The 22,646-nt window shown below is 37.8% G+C and overlaps 1 protein-coding gene across 2 annotated transcripts in view; it reads right to left on the minus strand.

The window, feature by feature from the left end:
- Positions 1-9,612: 9,612 nt before the first annotated feature.
- TAF2 (TATA-box binding protein associated factor 2) overlaps positions 9,613-22,646 on the minus strand; it is a 67,171-nt gene continuing 54,137 nt past the window's right edge. Inside the window, exons 24-26 of one of the 2 annotated variants that reach the window (XM_051778459.1) lie at positions 21,919-22,071; positions 21,399-21,504; positions 9,613-11,244 (exon numbers count right to left, since the gene is read on the minus strand). In XM_051778459.1, the coding sequence (XP_051634419.1) occupies positions 10,979-11,244; positions 21,399-21,504; positions 21,919-22,071 (525 nt within the window). In that variant the 3' untranslated portion in view covers positions 9,613-10,978. The remainder of the gene's footprint in view (positions 11,245-21,398; positions 21,505-21,918; positions 22,072-22,646) is intronic. The other variant, XM_051778460.1, reaches the window with a different exon arrangement.

The raw sequence follows: 22,646 nt of genomic DNA on the forward strand, positions 1-22,646 counted from the left end.
AATCCCAGCTTCAAGAATTCATAGCATTATATAGCACTACCACCACAGTCTGTAATAGGCACTGCCAGAGACTGGCTGTACTGGATGTGTGCAGCACAGACCCCTGTTATGTCCAGATGAAGCCATCAAGTCTCAGTAGTTCTAATCAGAGCTGAGCATTTCAAGCTGAGTGCTGAACAGAGACTCTAAAAAATTACCTTTTCTGAAAATTATAGCTGAAATGACCTGGCAGCATCTCATAATAATTCTCTCTATGGAGACACAGAAAGAGGATTCACTCTCCAGAACAAGATTGAGCTGACCTGAGCATGACCTCATTTCTCCTGCAGTCCCACTCCCCAGTCAAGACACTGCTCTGAGATCGTCTCATCATGCTTAAATGCCAAGGCACTGCATAAGGTTGCCCAGATGGTCTTATGTCCACTCAAATGGACCTTATTCGTATTCTCCAAAGAGAATATTTTTGGTTTGTTTGTTTGTTTGTTTGTTTTTTTAATTTTATTTCAAAAGACTGAATTTGAAGAAGAGCAATTCCTAGTGTGCTGATGATATGCTGCCTCTTTCATGGTTCAACAGCAGCACTGGAACACATCAGGTTTGCATGAGGTAAGAGACTGGCAAATGCAGCTGTTGTAGACTGCCATCTTTTTGGTAACTGATACCTAGAGAGAAATAAAACATGTATTTTAAGCAAATGGATATGAAACCTGTTTCCCAAGAGCACTGAGACTCCTGAACCTCTGGTTACAACCCCACAACCCAGACTGTGGTTCTAGATTACTTTGTCTAGTCATCTTTGCCCATTGTCCCTTGATGCCCAGCTTTTCTTCCCTGTTGCTGTTGCCCCTCAGATCTTCCTTTGACTTTATGCTCTGTCACTGGTTTCTTTTTCCAGTTCTTCACCCATTCGCTGAGCTCCCTCACCCCCTGGGTTAGCTTAAGTTTTTATTTCACATTTGATTCACCTTCAGGGTCAGTCTAAACCACCAGACTTCACTCTGGAATGGCTGAAACCAGAGTGCCCATTCCCTTCTGCTAACACTGTGTGATTATGTGAACTGCTTCAGCTGTGTATCAAAGTGATAAATCTCACAGAAATTCACAGGGCTTTGATTTTGCCATGCTGGAGTCTCTTCTGGAGATTGGGCAAGGACTTCTAAATCACGTGAATGGTTTGGCCAGTTCTACCTGTCATGTCCACTGAAAACTGTGAGTCTTTCATTATTTCAGGCAGATGTTAGTGGATGATTCAGGGAGCAGATACTCATAGTTGCCAGCCACTGAGCTGAAGAAGCCCCAGAGAGAGTGCAAGAGATGATAAAGTTGAGCAAAACTGAGAGTTAATCCAAAGCTTGTAACTTGCACTCAGCTCCCCTGGGAACACACAACACACACTGAGCAATGGATTCCAAAATATTAAGAAATAAGCTAGCGTGTAAGAAAAATAAGGATCTCCTGTTGAACTAAGGAGTTAGGTCATTAATGCTTGTTCATGTTACATTACTCACACTTGAGAGACAAATAACTATCTGTTGCCTCACTAACCCACATATTTATTTGAACAAATATTTCCCAAGAAGTAGGAAGAGAGAACCATTCAACAGAAAAGTTCTATATTATAGTCTTATCATAACAAGCCACTTCACAGTATACTGATGTGTATCATATACAAGCATCCATTGTAAAAAGCTCTTAAGTGTATCTCCTTTTACAGTGCTGACATGTTCATTCCTTCACAGAGGTCATTAGCCCACAATGGGGCCTCTCATTTCCCTATGCTTTACTAAGATTTTGCTGTATTTCAGAATCAAACCTTAGTTTTAGCATTATTAACTCAGAGGGACACAGACAGTGCCATATAAAGTCAATTTATATAGAAATCCTACAATCATTCAGAACAAATTTTTTAATAAAAAAATCTACAGTCTCTGAATGGAAGGGACATAGTAAATGATTAGCTCAGCTTCACATGCTTAAGATGTTTAACAGAAGACTAGCCTTCTAAAAAGAAAATATACCCACTCCTAAACAAAACTACCTATTTTCCTCTGGGCTGAAAATGCTGCTCGGCTGCCTGTTCACAGGCTGGCCTGTAAACACGGTGCTGGACATGAGCAGCACTTGGAGGTAAATTGCTGCCTTCATTTTGATCAAACAAGTCTGTGATTGCTGCTGGAGCACCAGCATAACCCTCAGTCCAGAAAGCAGAGATGTGCCAGGCAGTGGTGCTGCTCCCTCTCCCCAGTGCGCTCCACCACCCCAGAGCTGTGCCAAGGACAGAATGCTATCCACCCAGGTTGTATACATCACTAGAGCAGTCAAAGCCTCTGAAAAAGTAAAACAACAAGTTTTGGGTTTAGACAGTGGCTAATTACCAGAGTGCCCTCACCTGCACACATGCATATGCCGTTTTAACCATCTCTGTAATTGTCTCAAGGGCATGAAAGACTATTTGGTGGCAGGTACTGATGTCCTGTGCATAAAAGTACTTCCATCTGCTCTTCATCCCAGTGAGGGTTGAAACCTTGACACCCTGAACAGCTCCTGTCTGAGGCTGTGGAAATGTAAAAATACAGTAAACAAAAAGAAAATGGAGCAAAGGAAAAGGGGAGACACAAAAGCAGTGGGATGGAGCCAGGGAGAAGAGGGGCCTGAGAGCTGATGGGGGGGGAGGTGGCCCTTGTCTGTGAAGTGTATTCAGCTCATGAGAGATACACACGGTTCACCTTCCAGACTGTCCCCCTTCCTCTGCTTGGCAAGGTGCTGGTGCAGCACATGCAGCCACATGAAATGTCCAGAACAGCTCATTTAAACAGCACACATGGTCGATGAACAGATGAGTCACAATGCAGAATGCAGGCTGGAGAAAAAGCCCTGGCAGTTATGACTGCAGCTCGGGTGAGCTTAAATGCTTCTTGTCTACTTTATCCTGCCCCCCTTAAAGGGCAGAGAAGTAATTTGTATGCAAATAGAGGACCTGAGCAGTGATTTGAAAGAAGAGAGACATGCTGTCTTTACAGAGAGGAATGCTGCAGATGCAAAAAGAAACTAAAAAAATTCTTAATTATACCAGGATCCAAAAAACTGGGATAGTCATGACCCTCCAATGACTGTCAAAGCCCCAAGAATATTAAGTATTAGACATACAAAAACTCAGCACCCAGAGCTTCCTTTAACAGGGATAGTATTATGGATGCCTTATACTAATTCAGCTTTACTTTAAATGTGAGTTACCAAAAAACACCCTAAGATTTACAGCTTCCCTCTTTTTCTGTAGCAGACAGGTAACTGTCAGGAGTTGCTTCAGGAGCTCACTATGTGGAGCAGGATCATCCCAGCCTGAAAATCTGCTCAGACTGAATCCTCCCATCATCCTTGGGTGAAGTCTCCATCATATTTAAGTACAAGAAAGGCAGATGAATGAGAAAAGCTGGCACTCAAACTGAGGAAGCTGGAAGGAAGCTCAATGGCCTTGTAATATCTGCTTCAAATGGTGACACTGACTGCCCCAAATTGGCTCAGACTCTAGGGAAAGGTACAAGTCGTTGGTTCAACTCAAAACCACAACCATATTGATCAAAATAGAGCTCAAAGGCCAATCCCTGACTGTGTTTCTGTGCAGCCCAAGTACACATCATATACATTATTATAGAACAGGTAAATCAGGTTTAAAGTATATTTGATTTCAGGAAAACAACTGTAAACCATACATTTAGAAGCTTTCTCTATTTCTAATAATATAAATCATTAAAGGAAAATCACAAGCGAACCCCCAAGCTGGTAGTTTCAGCTAGATGACAGGTATTCAGTCACAATACAGTGCTTGACTCTGGAAAAGAAATGGAGTTCTTGCTACGTTCTCAATTGAGGAATACAGCACTCAAGGACAATGGCCACAAATTAAGCAGCTGTTGTATGTTATACACATTACAACTGTCTTGTTTTCATTATATAAATGCATTTGTCTCCAATTAAATTGTAGAACTTTTATTGAAAAGAGAGCACTGTTTTCAGCTGCCCTTTCCACACTGTTTTACTCTGAGGTTTTCAGATCTCTTCATCATAGCAGTAGTCAATAAGCAATTCCTTGAAGTCCTTTATCAGTTTTTCTATAGCGTAATTGCATTTCTCTTCCAAGAAGAGATGTACAAAAAGGCTTTGTTCTCTCTCCTCCTCTGCGTCTTGCCCTAGTTTGTAAGTGCTGAGTGTTTTATTGAGCACCTGGAAGATTTTCAGTGCTATAAAAACAAATGTCTCTTTGTAAAAATCTGACTCTCAAAAGAAAAGCAACAGAAAGTGTTCAGTATTTTGAAAGTAGTCAAGTACTCAATAACAAACATATGAATTCCAACACTGTAAAATGACATTTGAGATGCAGAAACATTTTTATACATACTGCTCCAAACACAAGAAAGACGCTTGCACAGACTCTGGAACTGTAAAATGTCCATAAGGGACAGCATCTGTATCTGGTTCTCAGAGAGGAGAAATAAGGTGTAGTAGCCTGCTGGCCACAGAGATGGGAACAGACCACGAAAGACCATGACAAGAGCCTCAAACCCCAAGTGGGGTATCAACCTGCTTGTAAGCAGCTTAAACCCTCTGCTTTAGTGGATGTCTTTGAGTGATTTGTCTTTCTTGAAGCTTGGATGTCTCTTTGATGTCTATTACATCTATAAACTGGAAGAAGACTTGAAGGTAAAGGAATAGTAGAGGAAAACAAGTTAAGACAGAGGCAGCTCCATAATAACTAAAAGCAGCAGAGACTGCTTTAGGAAGCTGAGTGGCAGAGCTGATGTGAGACCTTTAATCTCTCCAAGTCTCCCTTACCTGAGGTGAGAGACCATCCCAGTCCTTTCTCTTCCTTCCTCCCTATCTGTAGTTTTTCACTGTACAGAAAAATCAGGAATTAAGTGACTAAAACCAGCAAAACAATAATGCATTGTTATTAACTTCCATTGACTGCCATATCAACACGAAAAGTTGTACTCAAATAGTTACAAAACGTCTAAGGAACCTTCTTCCCCTTACGCTTCAGTTCAACTCCTGTATGGGAGATGAGCCATGAAAAGACCAAAGACTTCTCTATAGTGCCAAAGTTTAAGGCATTAAAAACTTGAAAGATTTAGCAAAATAAATTACAAGAAGATCAGCAAAGCCAGAAGTGTAAGATAAAACAGGTCCATGACTGCCTCCACATATGCTGTAGCTGGGTGCTGAAGGGGAACCGTGGTCCCTTTCTGTGCTCTCAGAAAGTGTCCTCTTGGGTCCCGCGGGGAAGCCACACCCAGGCAGGCACCCCAGGGCCTGGCACAAGGGTTCCAGCTCCCACGACAAACAGAGGGTTACTGACACAAATTCAAATAGCTTTTGAATTCTGAGCCAGTCTCATCATCCCTCCTTTTCCTGCAAAGGTGAGGAACAGGTAACTTCCAGAAGAGGCTTTTTTTTGCCCCAGAAGGATGGTTTTGAAGAGGGGGAGGATCAATCAGGTCTGGAAACGTGTTTTGATTCGTTATGTGCTTTCAAACTCTTTCCTTCTTTTTAGGGAATATTTTAATTTAGAAGTTTTATCAGTTACTTACACTTTACAATATGATTTATTTATAAAATACAGGAACATTTAGAAAAGGAAAAGTGCATTTTCAGAATTAAATACTTCATATTAACACCCTTGTGAAATTGAATTCTGTGGATAAAAGTAAAATATACAACAAAATAGAATAACAGTAATAAATTAAAAAAGACTAAAAATAATTCATAAAACTCTATTTGACCTGAAATGACATTTGGAGTAATTTTTAAAGTGAGTTTCTTTTGTCCTTTATGGTTGAGACCATTTTTCTTTTAAAACAGAAAAGGAAAAATAACTGCCAGTCATGTAAGTTCATCTCGCTCCAGCCTTCCAAAATTTCCAAAATGAATCTAATTCAAAACAATCACTCAACCAATTCACAACAAAATTAAGACTCCCAAAGAGGCGCAGACATGAAAACTTGAATTCTCCCTATTGTATTGTTTTCTCAGAGCAAAGTCAGAAGGAGCAGCAGAGCCAAATGAACTGGTTGCTGTTGCCAAAGAGGGTTTTGTTCCCACTCATGCCTCCCTCCCTCCCTCTTCCCACTCCAACCTTGGCTCCACAAGCCAGGCATCAGCCTCGCTGCCTACTCAGCCTCTCCCCAAAAGTTTCAGATCCCTAATGCTGCAAGAATTACCCCAATTTTATTCACAGATTAGAGAGTTGTACTGGGCCACAGAAGACCCCAGTTAGCAAAACAATCCTACAAGGGACTATGGGGTCAGGAGCTGCTGGGGGAAAAACAGCTGCTTGCTGCAGCAGGAACAAGCTGCTAGATCAGCCCAAAGCATATTCATACCAATTCACTTTCACTCAGAAATCAAGAAAATCCAGCTAAATATGCTTTCAGTTTTCTGTTACTTTATGATAGTGACCACATCCTAAGCACCATAACAGCTAAAGTATTTTTCAATAAAATAGAAGAGTCTTTCAAATTAAATCCTGACTCATCTACATCAACAAAGATTACTAACATTGTAGATTTATCAGGACAAAAAGAATAATAATAATAAAAGAAAACCTTGGAAATGTGTTTAGAAAAACTATATTTATGGTATCAGGTGACTCTGGAATAATGCAGACTTTAAATATTAGCTGCCATGACTTAAATCATATGCAAATACTCACATATTATTGCCATTTAAGATTATGAAATCAGGAAGTACACATGTATTTTAAGAATATATATTTTAATGCCTATATAAAAATGTAAACACACAAAAGTAATTAAATCTCATCTAAAACACTTCTACTTACCTTGTGTATTTTAAAGGCCTCTGTGTAATACTGATGCTCCATTAAAAACTGGGTTCTTAAGTTTCTGTGAATAAACTGTCGTAAGGAACTGAAAATAATTAGTAAAAATATATTACAATTTACAATAATTATCATATTTCTATGAATATGAAATCAACTAAAACTAAACAGCTTTTATATCCCCAAAAGCTAAACAGTGTAAGACACCTTGTTATCATTGATACAAGTCCTAATGCCAGCTGGAGTGCTTTAGGGGACAGCACAGTTTATGACAGAAAGATGTTACGAGCTCACCCAAGAACTCAATGAAGTTGCATCCTGCTGTCCCTCCCTCCACAGCACTGGGACAGGGCCTGGTAGTGACTGACCAAAGCTGAAACATGTGCTTATTAGGACACCTAAGGAGAGAAGCTATATCCTCATTAGATACTTGAGCATGCCTACAAATCTAAGACATCCAGTAGTTAATTTGTGGACATTTTATTCTGTAATTACACTGAGAAATAAAGAAAAAGCTCCAAGATAAATGAAAAGTCTGCATTAAAAATGCATATAGATATTTTAATATTACATATTTGCCCTACACTTACATGTATTACAATGTTTATATTGAACAAAATGGAGGAATTCAGGTTAAAAGCTGAGATACTAAAATAAATTCTCCAGACTTTGACTGCTTTGCACATTTTCAACAACATTAATTTCTACTTTGTGTGTGTAATGCACATTCTTCCAGTATTTGGATAATACCCCACTTAAATACAATACTTTTCCTTGTGTTTTGAGTGCACTATAAAGCAGAAGTTTTAACCAAAAATCACAACCCAGACCAAAAGCAACTGCACAGGTTACAGGCAATGAAGGTGAAGAGGATAAAGAGCTTAATTCACTGTCTGAATACCAAGTTTTAACTTGAATCAGTGTCAGATTATAACTTTGAAATATTCATCAATTTTTCAGCAAAAGAGAAGCCCAGGCTAAACCACAATCGGTGAGATCTTTGGCAGGCAAAGAGCTCTGCTTCCAAAACCTTCCACAAGTGCCGAGCACGTCCAGGGAGTCACCGCAGAAACTTCACTGACAAAAACGGAAGATCAAAGAAACCACCCTGCACTGTGGCAGGGTGAAGCATCCCATAAACATCCCCTCCAGACAATCTGCTGCTTAAAAGCCTACAAGAAATGAGTTTTCACATCATCATTAGGTGGCTGTTAGAACGTTTTTCATCTCAACATTCAACAAAAATATTTTTTCTTGTGAATAAAGCTAATCCCTCCCTTCCCACAGGAAATATCAAGAACAACTGATAAACATTTTTCGTTGTAGCAATATTTTAGGTATGAGAAGGGCGAGTTCCTTCCTCAGACTTCTTTTATTCTAGACCAGGAATACCCAGATCCCTTTATTTATTTTCTTATATGCAATGTTATATCTTGTTTCCATTTGCCCACCTATTTCTTAAAGTATGTTGCCCCCAATCACTGGCACTTGATATAATAATTACTTTCACATCTTACATAAAAAATTCCTCTTAATCCTTAAGTGAGTTTTACTTTTGCAATAGTATCAAACTGCTCACCTCTCTGCAACCAGATGCCTTTTTTTCTCACTGCAGCTCTTACAATATGGGGGGAATGGTTTGCTTTCAGGCACTTCATTTTCCCTGGAGTTCAGTATTTCACGTTTATTCCTACTGAATTTCAGTTTGCTGCTTTTGAATCACTTGTGCAATCTGCTGAATTATTCTAACTTCTGAGCACATATATCAGTTTGTGAACATTGCCTGTCCACGTTGCACCACCTGCAGACCTCAAACTTTGTATTCCATCAAACACATTAATGGATATTTTGAACCAGGAACATGACATAACCTCAGAAACTGCACTGGAAAAAGCCTTTTTAGATTTCCCCCCCTAGTTCCAATTTTCTATTGGCAGTATCTTTGCCATATTTCCTTAGCATATATTCAATAGTTCACTTAAAGTCATACAGCAAAATATACGATGGCAGAGTTCCTTGACAATCTCTTGATTCTCACGTGTTACAGCTCTGCCTCAGTTCCGTGCCTCTATCACTGAACAATGCGTTCTCCCTCAGCCTAAGAGTGTAAATCCACATCTCCAAAAGTAGAAACTACACCAGCCTAAATTATCCATGACCTCATTTTTAAAACATAAATGCATCTGCCTTCACTCTCCCAAACAATGCCAGCTTTCATTGCTTATTAGCCCAGGTCTCCCACAAACACCCTTGGCACTGTTACATCACACTCCTTAGCCAAGGGAAAAACACCTCCAAGTATTTCCATCGAGCTATTACTGCAGCCTCCCAGACTCTGCCTGCGATTCACAGTTCACGGTGCTCACATGACCGCTCGCTGCCTCATGAGGGGTGCTAAGCTGAGCTGCACACATGGTTAGTCTACCCACAACAGGCTCAGTACCTCCCTCATTCTACCCATGCTTAGGCTTCCGCTTGCAGCTTTAGCTCACCTAAGTTTGCAGTGGTTGCTAAGAGGAAACAAAACCAAGGTGGGCTTCCCCGGACGTGGCACAGCAGCAGATGGGGAGAGGCTGCGAGCATCACGTCTGAATCCAGGCACGTCCCTTAACATGTGTCCAAGTGCAATGATTAGCACAACTATCCGTGCACTATTAAAGGGATGTGGTGTCTGAATAATAAAATAAGTATATGCATATTACAAAATACCTGAGCCTATCATGTTCCTATTCTACAGATAACTTGTTATTACAAAAACTACAGGATTCAACAGCAGGTATAGAATAGAAAAGTATTTATTAACTTTCATGAAACAAAATATGGTTTAAAAAAAATCCTCTTGAGTCTCTCTTAAATTTTCACTCCCTGCTCTAAGAAGAAGAATCAGTCTCTCATGGAAATTTGGGAAAATTTAAAAACAAAAAATAAAAAATTAACCCAAATACAATCATCTTATAGAAAGCTATGTGAGCTCTGGGCAACAGAAGTCAACCAGTGCGTGGAAATAAAACACTGCCTCTACATACATATAAAGGAAACAGATTAAAAGTGGCAGAGATTATTTTTCTCTATTATTAAAACATCTAAAAAATTAAGTTTTTAAATAAAACATTTCCTAGGTGTAAATAGTACACTGCATAAAACACAGTTAAAGAAATTTAAATGTATCCATCATTTCAAATCCCAGACCTAGTTTAATCTACTGATGTACTTCTCCAGTGGATTCATGAGCTGACCATATAGAATGCTTTCAAGCAAACCACCCCAGCAGGAAGAAATATGTATTTTTCAGTATTTTAATATTTAAGCTTTTTAAAATTATTTTTAAATTTTAGCAAAACCATCTTTCAAAAGCATATTCCAATGTCAAGCTTGAAGAAAAAATTCTGCCTCTGTCAAAATAATTCGCAAACTTTATTGGATTTTAAAAGCCTGATTACAGGACAAAACATGCATTATGCATTTTGCTAAAATTCCAAAAACAATTGCAGAACTTCATCATATTCAAAGGCTCATGTCCATAATAAATACCATCAGCTTAAAAGCAGCTTGGAATTTTTCAAGAGTTTTAGTATCTGAAAAATGCAAATGTTATATATACTGTACTTTTAAAAGTCTGACATTACTTTGCAATGGTTAAAGCAAGAAACAGCTCAGCTGAAGACTACAGAAAATCCCTGTCTTCTGAGGAGATCATACAATACTGCTCTGGAAACAGCCTGTCACCAAAGGCCTGGCAATTGGCTCTGGCTTAAAACACACTCGGCCTCTAACATTCTTCAAAGGATTAAACCATAATTGATTCTGGCAATACACATGGTCAGCGTGATGTGCAGGGGGTTGCCAGTGGACATGGGGTCCTTACATAAAGAGCCATTTTCTTTGTTTAAAATGGAAAAAAGAGTGGGAGGTGTGGAGAACAGTGAAATACAAAATGAATCAGAATCATAAACCATATTTTTTGAATTAGATTTCAACAACCACATATGCAAATAGAAGGCTTCAAAGGTGGCAGAGGTTCTGAATTGCTAAGGCAATTCACTTATTCTTAGTTCCATAAAAAAAGATAGAAGCTATAGTTATATACATCCTTCTAAGCACTCCGAGAATATTGCAAGCTGAACTCCAGAGAAGCCATTGATATCAGTCTGAAAGTGATGGGGAACGGATTGATCGTGCACTGGCTGGACTGTTAGAGAAAGCAAAAGGATCCTTCTCCTTTTCTTTAGTATCATGTTTATGTTTATGCTTATGCTTATGCTTGTGTTTCTTCTTCTTTTTCTTGTGCTCATGGTGGTGATGGTGGTGGTGATCGCTGTGTTTTGAGGAGTTTGATTCTTTACTAAACACGGAGAGCGGAGCTGCTGAGACAGGGTGCATGTTTATCTCTCCCGAAGATTGTTCTTTACCTAAAGCAATAGATATAGTGGGATTAGTAAATGTTTAACTTGCATTTTTTCCAAAGATAAGAAATTCTGAAATATTAGACAAAGCCTACATTATCATTTAAACATGCTAACACAGAACCTGTTATGATACTTGTACCATTAACTTTTTGGTTTTTTCAGGGAAGGCTCTCAACATGTCATTAAGGTTCCTATACTACTGACAATTTTTACAGAGATAGTCCTTCCTTCCTCAACAGCATAAAAGTATCCCAGACAATTAGGAACTGTGAAGAGCTAAGAAACTCCAAGTTATACAAACTTCCTGAAATTAATTTTTGAACACAGTAGGAAGGCCACTACACCCTGCAAATATAACTGTTTGTAAAAATTCTAGCATAAAGTGCAAGGCTGGCATACATAAAAGTGTGGTTTTGGGATGTGAACCCTTTTCAGTCAGGAGCTAATGCTCCCTGCAAGGACATACAAACTTTTGACTGTGAACAGAAGAATTAAACTGCTTTTTCTAAAAACTGCACCTTACAACCAACTTAGTCTATTTGAAAGTTGTTACAAAGTTTTTTTCTTAAACAAAACCAAATCCCAATAAAGACAATTACATCACCTTTGTCAATACATCTTTAACAAATACACTAGAACTACTTATATATTGAGCAAGCCTTGTATCTGAATCTGGGGAAGGAAAATATGATCTATGACATCTCAATCCAGGAATGACTTTCTCATTCTCTCTTTGACTCATTTAACATTTCAGTATTTCACATAGACTGCAATAGCTTCAATAGTAGGGATTAAAGGGCATTAATCTAAGGATAACTGTTAAAGAGCAGAAGTGCCTGGAAGGTAGGAAGGCTCAGATTCCTTTAGGCAGAAATTGAATCAAATCACTCACAGTGCAAAAATGTGCTTTAACAACTATGTAAATGTAGAAAAGCAGTATCAGATTTTTGAAGGCAGCTACTTCCCTAAGTTTTATTTAAAATTTATTTTCTTCACAGTTAGTTTAAATATTTGGGGATTCCCCCCCCTCCAGTTTTTGATGAAAATATCCCCAATAAATAAAATGAATTATGTTTGCAATTATCTTTTCCTGTATATTTGAAAACATGTTTCTTTTCCAGCACATCTTTTTGTTTGGCTGATTAGTTTTGTACTTCTAAAGGCAAGAATGATTAGTCTATGGTAATGATTCCTGCAAGTCTGAAGAGCCAGCTCCCTTGTATGACAAACAAGTATTGAAAACAATTTCTTTTTAGCCTTACCCAAAAGATTAAGAACTGATTTAATCAAGCACATCTATAGGAAAGTTTCTAGATGGTACAGCTGTTCTAGTTTTTGTTTGTTTGTTTTTAAATATGTCTGGGAAAAACAAACTCTACATTTGTATGAAGTGTTTAGAAGTCAGAATAGAAACACAAAACATTTTTACAGTGAGGATGATCAGCGACTTACTATGGGACACGGTGACATCTCTATTGCTTGAAGTCTTAAACAGCACAATTATGTCTTTCTAGAAATATGTTTGATCTTAACCACAAGACGTGAATATGGTGCAAAATAAAATTCTGCTGAGGTTATGAAGGAGGCTAGTCTAGAGTACAACAGTTTCCTATAAACTTAAAATCTCTAATATGCAAGTATTTAAAAAAGCTTTATTTCTTATTTAAAAAGAACTATGCCGCAGTAAGCTCATGTCATCAATGCAAAGATTCATGGTTATGTATGTTATGGCAGATAGAAGAGATACACACCAATTCCAACTTCTACTTGCTGACTTCACAGTTTCGACCATTTTTTTACATTGTTATCTGCAGCCTTTTTTGACAATGCAGACAGCAGGCAAGTATATGGTATTTGATGACAAAAGATACCAAACTGCTTCACAGTGTAACTATTTCCAAGTATATTTTTTCTTTTAAGGTATTCCTGCCTGTATCTAAACCTATCCCTGTAACCTGAGCTCATTCATGTAAAGCGTACAACTTCTAGTCAAGAGAACTTTATTTCTCAGCTGCAAGGACGCAAAGCCAGCCATTAAACAGAACTCAAAATGGTGGAAAAAGGAGCATATCTGACTCAAGCCACTAGAAAAGGAAAGGGTGGAGGCTGTACCTCAGAAAACCAAAGCAGGCAGTATTTGACACCATTAAAATAGGCTACAGTAGTTAAAGGTGAACTGTGACAGTGACACAAGCAGAGCTCCCAGTGAGGCAGAAATAAAGGTCATGGCAAAGAGCCTGAAAAACATTGGTCAGTGTTCATCCACAGAAAATGTACAAAAGATTATCCAAAATACAGAAAACATTCTCACATGTTGTCAAGCCACAGGGACAAGATAAATTAAAATATACAAGGCAAAACCAAGTCAACTTAAAAGAAAAGAAAACCCCCCCCCACATTACACAAACTCTTCAAACTTCCCAGCTACATTAGTTCCAAATTGTGGAGTTATTCTTATATGGAAACTAAACCTTTAAGTCTAGACACTACATCTGTAACAACTTCAAAGCTAAGCCTCTAAGCTTTAAAAAGTTTAACCCAATAGCACTGGTATAGAGACAGTGGTTTAAGTCTGCAGGGATGATGTAGCAGAAGTGTCAAGCACTAGTGAATATGGAGGAAGATAGAAGATGCAATCAAACAGACCCTCCTGACTCTGTTGCATGACCTGCAACTTGTGCAAGTTTCCTGCAGTTTACTGAACTACCAGCTCTGCTAAGGCAACAGTCAGTATTATCAACTTGTTACTTATTTCAGGTGACTTATTTTTATATATTAAAAAAATATATTAGTTAAAGCAGTTAAACACCATTGACTGGAGTAAGCTATGGAGCAAATTCAACTGTAGTTCAAGCCAACAGGACTGAAGAGGTGATGGTGACCACTTAGAGAGGGAGGAAGATCTTCAAGAAGGGGAGAAATGGGATCCAACTGCAACTCAAGGGTTACTGACACTTAAGGAGACAGTCAATATTGGTAATATGGCACAGAAGTCAGTAAGAAATTAAAGAATGTCATTACAAAAATCTAATTCTACCAGACAGCACTGAGTACACATAAATCTAATACTCAGCCAACACTGAGTACACATACAATTTCTTCACAGAGGTCAATGATGACTCTAATCTGTTGGGTTTTTCTAAATGCAAGAATAACAGCTATCTGGAAAATTTCCCCCTACTGTTAAAGAGTGCTTTGAAACCAGGAATCAAATATATTGATCCTGGATGATGACTCCAAAAGATTGAGCACAAACTATCAAACTTGGTTGTGTGTTAAAATGGATAGACTTACAAAAGCTCTATAGAAAATGTTACAGATTTGTATCCATAAAATTCAGTTAAAACTGCAGAATACTTTGTTTTCTTCCTTTTAATTAGTATCTACTTAAAGCCCATGCCAGGAACATGCCAAGCATAGTTAAGGAAAGCAAGGCTAAAAAGAAGTTGCTTTACAGGGCAATATCATTATCCTTATATCAACAGGAGTAGCAGGACTGCTGCAAGGAGGCAGAGAGCACTCCCTCTTCCTTCAGGGAACTCACTTCCTGGCAGAGGGAGTGGAACCTGAGTTTCTCAAATCACAGAAACACAAAATAAGTGGAGGGTGAGCCCAGGAGCTCACTTTTGAAGTGGTTAGTAGCATTCCTTGGAAGAAAATGCACATACATGTGTCTATCCACTTGGATCTCCTTCTGTTTAGGATGTGGAGATTCCATTGTAATTACTGGCTTTGTGGTGTTCCAGCTAGCTGGGTAGGTGTTTAAAATTAGACAGAATTACAATCTGATGGGAGAAAGATCAGAAACTTGTGTACAGTTTGTCACAGGGACAGTACAAATGCTGTGGATGTTATGAGAGAGAGTAAAATATGAAAACATAGATCTCTTATATTAGTTTTAGAATAAAAGGGATTTAGATCCTGATAAGTTTTAAAGTCACATTTTCTGTCATAACACAAATTGCTGTTAGATAATTATAGCATCCTGTTCAATTATTTAAGTAAGTTTCTTCTCTTTTTAAGACTTATGAGTGCATTAACATTGAACTATGTTGTTGGGTAGTGTTTTACCTATTTAATCTTATTTTGTTATTGAACCTTTACAATTTGAGAATATGTAACTTGAGATTTTAACATGCTAGCAAGCTTTCATAAGATCTTTCATACAGTCTCTCCTATGTTTCTGATTTTGTGTAAAGAGGGGAGGACACCACATACTTAGAGCCTCTGTTTCTTTCCATGGACAATCAATGTCAAACAGCTGGTTTATACAAGACTTTTACAAATTAAAATGACCTTGTTTGAAACGACCCCATTTGCGCCCTGATTTATTCGAATGTCAGAGAGGGAGAAACCAAGTTCACAAATCACAGCAAAGGCTGAGCCCACAGGTCCAGTGTTTTGGCTGAGAACAGGCTGGTGCTCCAGAACTTGACACCAACCAGCTCTGGGAAGAAAGGGACATCAGCACAAGCACACAAGCACTTATGTGTCTCTCCCAGGACTCAAAGAAAGCTTACCAATGAGAAGGATAATGCACTCCCTTTGCCTAGCAGTTGAACTGCAGCTCTGGTTAGCATTTTCTCCAAAGAGGGAACACTTAAAGAATGGAAAAAAATCATAAAAACTGTTTCAAAATTATCCTGGTTTTCCTTATTTTTTTTTCTTTTTAGTGTTACCCTGGAAACATCCGAGACACACTGTTTTTTAATTTCATGCTGTGTTTATGCATCTGTTGAGCCATCAACAAAGCAGAAATAAAAAGTTACCAAGCATAAATGATTTCAAGTTTCCAGAATGCAAGTGTCTTGTAATTTGTCTAAAGAAGCCGAATTTTCAAATTATATATCTCTGAAAAAAATATCCATTTTCTTTCTAGGAGAGTGCTCTTTTAAGGTCCATGGGAGAAAATTTAAATTTTGAGGGTAAGAAGTAAGGGTCTAGTTAAAAAAAATAAAACCACCCAGAAGTTCTCTGAGGATGTGCTAAGCAAATCACATAGTTTGGCTCCAACATAAACATTTTAACTAGTTCCAATTTACAGTTTCATTTGATTTCATTTTTTAGTGGGATCTATAACCAGATGGGCAATTCCTTATACCTATACCAAAGGTATACCTAAAGTACTGAATAGGCAAGCTGGTGATTTAACTAAAATATACTTTTAATTGGTAATAATTTTATTAATTTCTTCATTTGACTTTCATTTAACAACTATATTGCCTTGTGCTTACATTAAAATAACAGCTTTTTTACTACATTTACATTAATATTGTAGAAATTCTAATGAAATCTCTATTTTAGAAAAAAAGAACATTTAAATCAGCAAGCCAGTTCAGAATACTTTATGCCTCCAACAGTTTCAGGTAGTTCACTTGAAAATTTGCTATCCTTGTCCATCTTCTGGGTTTCAGAGTGATCCGTTGTTTTCTCAGAGATAGTCACAGCTACAATATTATGTTTTTATTAAATCATGTAGTTGACACACTGCAGCCACACACTGATGCAATTCTCACTTACGCTGTCACTATCTGCAGTGCTTTTGTTTCTATTAAAGCTGCTTTCTTTACTTCAGGATAAAGCACTGGAAAACACCCTTCGTTGTGAAGTGTACAATTAACACACACTGTTTCAGTGAAGCAAAATTATCTACAGAACCTCAAAGCCTATGACTTACCATTTTTGAAACAGTTATATCTTGGGTAATAAAGTCGACATATGTGTAATGGCTACTATCAAACAGATACTATATTAATATTATGTGTTATTAAAAGGTATTCTAACAGAACAGTTGTAACAACATTTACCTCCTTAGATAGTAAAGCAAAAATTCATCATTTCAATAGTGCCCTCATATCCAAGAACTGTTCATTTATATATTTGTCTGTGTGCTGATGTTTCCACAGCCCTTTTTGGCAGAGAACCACTAATGGCTGAACTCTGATGTACTGCTGTGCTTACAGCTAACTCGGGGAACTGCAGAGCTGCAGGATAGGGCTTCTTAACAGTTCAGACTGGATTTCTATTTACTACTGCATTTCTATTTACTGCTGCATCCACATTCAAAATGTGGTGACTTGCACCTAAGGCTCAGATCTGCTGTTGGATATGTACTCTTTAAATATAATAACTACAGTAGTTTTACCTCTACATTTTACTGCAGCATGTGCAGTATGTCCAGTTTCAAACTGTTCCAGAAAAAAGTCAATCCAGATAAATCATAATTTCCTGAAAGTGTAGACAGTAACTGTGATAAACAAAACCACAATCCAATCAACATGTGTGTGTGTGGCCTAGACCTCCAAAGTTTCATGTACATCTACATAGTAAACAGAGCAACCTACAAGGTCAGCAGTGGAAATTTCCAATTTGATTATCCTGGAAAACTACAAAAGTATTAACAGAATGGCCAAAGAATTTGTTTGATCTGAGTTTGAATGCTCAGGATGTGTCCTTGAAGCCCACTGCCTCTGAATATGATCAGAAAAAGGACTGCCAATGCACAAAGAGAACATTGCTGTATTTTCTTTTGTTTCCTTTGTAGAAATAAAGACAAGAGAGAACTGGATACTGCTTTTTATCAACTTTCAATCCATCAAAACTAGTTGGGAAATTCTAATTAAGTGTTTATCAGTGATGAGCCATAATGATATGTAACTTCACTGGCAGATCATGCAGAGTCGTAGCCAGGCATTTATTTTGAAAGCAGAAAAGACCAGGCCAATCAACAATCACTGACAGATACAGCAAAAACCTTTTAAAGGTTACTTCTGACGTACTGTACTATCAGATTAGTGAAATACTGAAGTAAAGAAGCGTATCTTTATCTGATTTCACTGAAGTCAACAACACATGACGAGTCACCTTACAATCTGAGGATTCAAATCTGCTGCTTACACAAAATCTGATCTTGAAATTCTTTTGATCTTAAGAGTAGGGAGCATTCCTACTATTCTTGATGATTTAGTAGCAAATAAAATTTGTTCTCACATTAGAAACATGACCTTGCACAGCTTTGGAGGCTCAAAGGAGGCTACCAAGTTTCTAGTCCTTAGGGCAGATGAGTAATCAGCACAATAGCTTCTTCAGACAGTTCACAACTGATGTTTCATTTGTTTTAATAATTTCTTGAAAAAATGCTTAGATTCCCTTATAACTACCAGAGTCCACAGTTCTATTATCCTGGTCAGGATGCTTTAGTAGGATTTGAAACATTTATTTTCTATATGAACCAGGAAAGGTGCTGTAATTACAACACTGAAACCTGTAATCCAGCAATAGTTGTATTACAAGACTTCTTTTATTGTCTCAATCCTAACCTTTCATATCCACAGGCAGAAGCATACAATAAAAAACTCCTACAAATTTTTAAAGGAAAACAACATTGTCCTGGCTTTACAGGGGTTACAACAACTTGAACAAATCAGAATTATCATTTGGGGTGGTGTGTGGAGTAAAAAAAAACCAAAACAACAACCCAACAAAAAACCACAGATACAGCAGGACTCAGACCCAACATGAACTTCCTCCTGGCAGCTGCTGTTTGCAGGCCGTGTTTGGCTGATGACCTAACACTTCATGTGACATGTGGGGACATAACCCACAGCTGTGGGAGGAAAACTGCATAAGGACTAACAGCTCACTCCTTCCAAGTACGAGTCACAGAACTAAGGCAGATACAAGATCTTACAGATTTACTAAGATACTGAGACCATTTCTGAACCTGTTGTCAATCTGTTTCACAATAATCACTCACTGAATTGCACCCACCCTCCGTCATTGTTGCAAGACCTCAAAGGCCCTCAGGAAATATTTTCTGCAACTCCTTTGTAAAACAAAAAACTCCTATGCATGAAAAAAATTATTTATTTATCCTTTTATTTTTCCCCATCTGTTTCTCCTCAGAAGTATATAATTTCCTAAAGATGGAACTATCTTTATTTACTCAGTCTGAAATTCATACATCTCTGCTTCTAAGAAAAATGGCATGAATAAGAAACAGGTGAAATTTTAGAAGCAAAGATTATGTGAAGTGGAACTGTTTCTAACCGTACAAACAAAAAAAAAAAAAGAAAAAATAATCTGAAGTGTTTCAAAATAATGCTTTTCAAAGGCTTATTATTTAAAATGAATTCTGTTGCAAAACCCGGCATTTGTCTCATTTTTTTATCTAGGAAAGAAAAATGTATTCCAGTGTGCTGAATGTCTAAACAGCAGAGGTGAGAAGGTCATTCAGCACACAAGTGAAACTCGAAGTAGCTTGTGTCTGCTGTAGGTCTACAAAAGCAGCAGTCAACTGGCCATTACTCTGACTCTTGGTCAGACTTTACCCTTTCTGACCCCTAGTGCGAACTTAATTTGCAACAGTCCTGGAGCACAGAGCTGGCATACACAGGGTCCCATAAGTCCTATTTGTGAAGCATTTGGCAGCGTTTTGTTTATGACTTGATATTCCGTAGAGTGTGTAAACCTAGTAAAAAAATTGTTGCAAAATATCATGTAAGAGTTATAAATACTAATCCTCAGCGGATCAGCTTTGCAGTTGCTTGCCCTGGATGCGTCATTCTTTGCCGTAACAGAAAATGTGATGGTTGACCACAGCTCTGAGAACAAAATTCAAAGGAGCTCTGAGGTTCAAGGTAAAGGTTGTGCAGACATAGGCTTCTAAGTTCATGAGAGCAACCTATATGCAGCCTGCCCCTTTACTCTGTTGAAATAAGGCAAAAAGTTGTGAGTTTTGCTACTCTACATCTCTAACAGCAAAGCCATCCTGGTGGAGTTCGCTGTACAGGCACATGTCATTAACTGGAGGCCATCTGGAATCCAGAAACCAGACCTCTGTGTGTTTTAATGTCCCCACACGAACTTAACTGCTTAGCTGAGCAGTGCCAGCAGTTACCTGTATTAAAAAAAATAAAAATTACAAAGAAACAAACAAAGCCTGTTAGTGGCTGGAGCATCTGCCAAGGAAGTAAAAACGTTAAGTCCTAGGCTCTAACAGAATATGAGCCTACAGCTTCCATACCGCTGGCAAGCACTAAGGCACCAGCCTCAGTAGGATTCTTGGAGCAGAAGCATCCACCAGCCCTTCTCTTAAATGGGGCCACTAAATTGCCAGGTCACAGAGAAAGCAGATGAGGTCACCTGTCAGCATAGCTCAGGACCTAGGGCCCTCAGGATGGAACCAACACCCCAGATCCTGCTGCTAAGGTCTACTTCTGTTTTACATTAGGCAGTCACTGGATAAAAACAGAAAAACAAGGAAGAGGGTAATTACGCTGAATTCTAAAGCCAAAAACTTCACTTTTACAAAATGCAGTATTGCAACCATAAAACCTTGTTCTGGATCTGCACGAAGACCTCTCAGAATGCTTAGTACATTGTGACATTACCTCAGCTTAGTTCCACTGGCACATTTTGGAACTAAACTTCAGAAATGTGGTTAAAATATTTTGAGAAAACGAGACTGGCCACTGAATTTCTTTGCTACTGACAGATCAGCAAAGAAGATGAAAGTTCATCAGTGAAGTTCAGCCTGCCTTAAGGTTTCTAAGAAACACAATGCTTTGATAATAATTTTGTCAAGTATTCTATGAAAAAAGATACTAAGATGTACTAAAAGAAAGGAAGTGCTTGAAATGAAACCATGTTGCTCACAGACGCCATATTTTCAATTTGAAAAGCCCTTTTAAGTATCTTTCAGGCTTGTGTTTTTTAACTGCTAATGTTAAGTCATAAATCATTAATATTTGATATTTTTTTTACCTGAAGAGTCCTGCTATTTTCTTTAATCTCCAAAATTATTACATTTTAAATGACACATATGGCAAAAGAACTTTTACCTAATTGCATATGGGGTTCTACTTCAACTTTGTGTTCTTTTATTCATTCCTTAGCTTTTCACTTTTATAAGCATGGTATATACTTGTCTTACTTAGATATGTGTGAAAATACACATGTATCTATACACATGTATCTATACATATGCTGGAAGGTAAAGAAATATTTTATGCACCCTTTATATATTTCCTGGAATTTTGATAACATTTAACACTTATCAACACTATATGTATGGAAATAAGCAGCAGCAAAAAACACTCCACAACTGAAATACTTAAAAAATCATAAAATCATTTTGCCAATAAAGTTACTCGTACCTGGTGTGGATGGTCTCTCCAGCATATTCAAATGATGGTAAATAAAGGCTTGACTGTCATGAACTGTGTCCATATCAATTTCTTCCTCCTCTTGAGAGTTTGAGAACTAAGATACCAGGAAAAAAAACAAGCAGATGCTAATAACTCATAAAAACATCACTAAACAGAACTTAAAATATTTAATTTTTGAGGTAAACTGGGGGTGAGAGGGAAAGGAAGTGATATCTACCACTGCAAAGGAATAATAACTCAATAAAATTAAAAAGGGTCAGTTACTTTTCTTCTTTCTAATTTACTGTGAAGCTGTGTGAACAAGAGCATTATCTGTCAACTTTAGTTCTTGCCAGCCAATAAAGAATCTGATAAGAAATGATTTTGCCAAAGTAAGCATAACAGCTGCTGTACACATATACACAGCATGTCTTTTGTTTGAACACAGCTTCAAGGGAAGTCAGCAGATGCCACTGCTGTTATTCTGAACACCCTACAATATTGTGCAAGTTGAATTTCCATTTCTTACTCTGATTTTGAGTTTGACTTTACTGTCTTCATTCTTCTCTAGTATTTGCCCTGGCTCCAATGGAGACCCGAGTGGCATATCAGCCTTCCTCTTCACCCCCTGCTGATGACCAGAAATGCTGGATGCTGTTTCCTTAATAAGATGATCATCCTCCTGAAGCAGCATTAAAAGACCAAAATTAGAAGGTAGCAAGATCCATGTTTCAGAGAAAGAGACCTGATAGCAGAAAAATCTTCTGAGTAAAGTGGGTGATTTGAACAAAGTTTTCCCTGTAGTACTGGCAAAAAGTATTTTCTAAAACCCTGTATGGATTTGTGCCAACCACTTCTACAAACTAGTTTCTCTTTACTTCTATCCCTGCTCCCTCTGCATATCTAGCATTGGCATCTTTTCTGTCGCTTCTCACAATCATGGTACTGTTGGTTGCAACAACATTTGCTGCCTCTGAATAGCCTTTCTATAAATCTGTGCCTCGTGGACTCTACTTATGCCAAATCTCAGTTGAAAAACTATGACAGCCTCTGATCTACACATGGGATTTAGCTAAATCTTCTTCTACTTAGTTATAAAAGCTAACTCTTACTTTATTGAGTACAAATCATAATGTGTACTTATAGCTTCGTTGGTTTTTTTTTAATTTACAATAATTATTAAAAAGAACTAAAGTATTTTGTAATTACTGCTTAGATTATAAAAAATATCAAGGTCAAAAAAATATAAAAATAGGA

This window comes from Manacus candei, unplaced genomic scaffold, assembly GCF_025592945.1.
Source record: "Manacus candei isolate 608988 ecotype Guabito, Panama unplaced genomic scaffold, ASM2559294v1 h1tg000013l, whole genome shotgun sequence".
NCBI classification, from domain to species: domain Eukaryota; kingdom Metazoa; phylum Chordata; class Aves; order Passeriformes; family Pipridae; genus Manacus; species Manacus candei.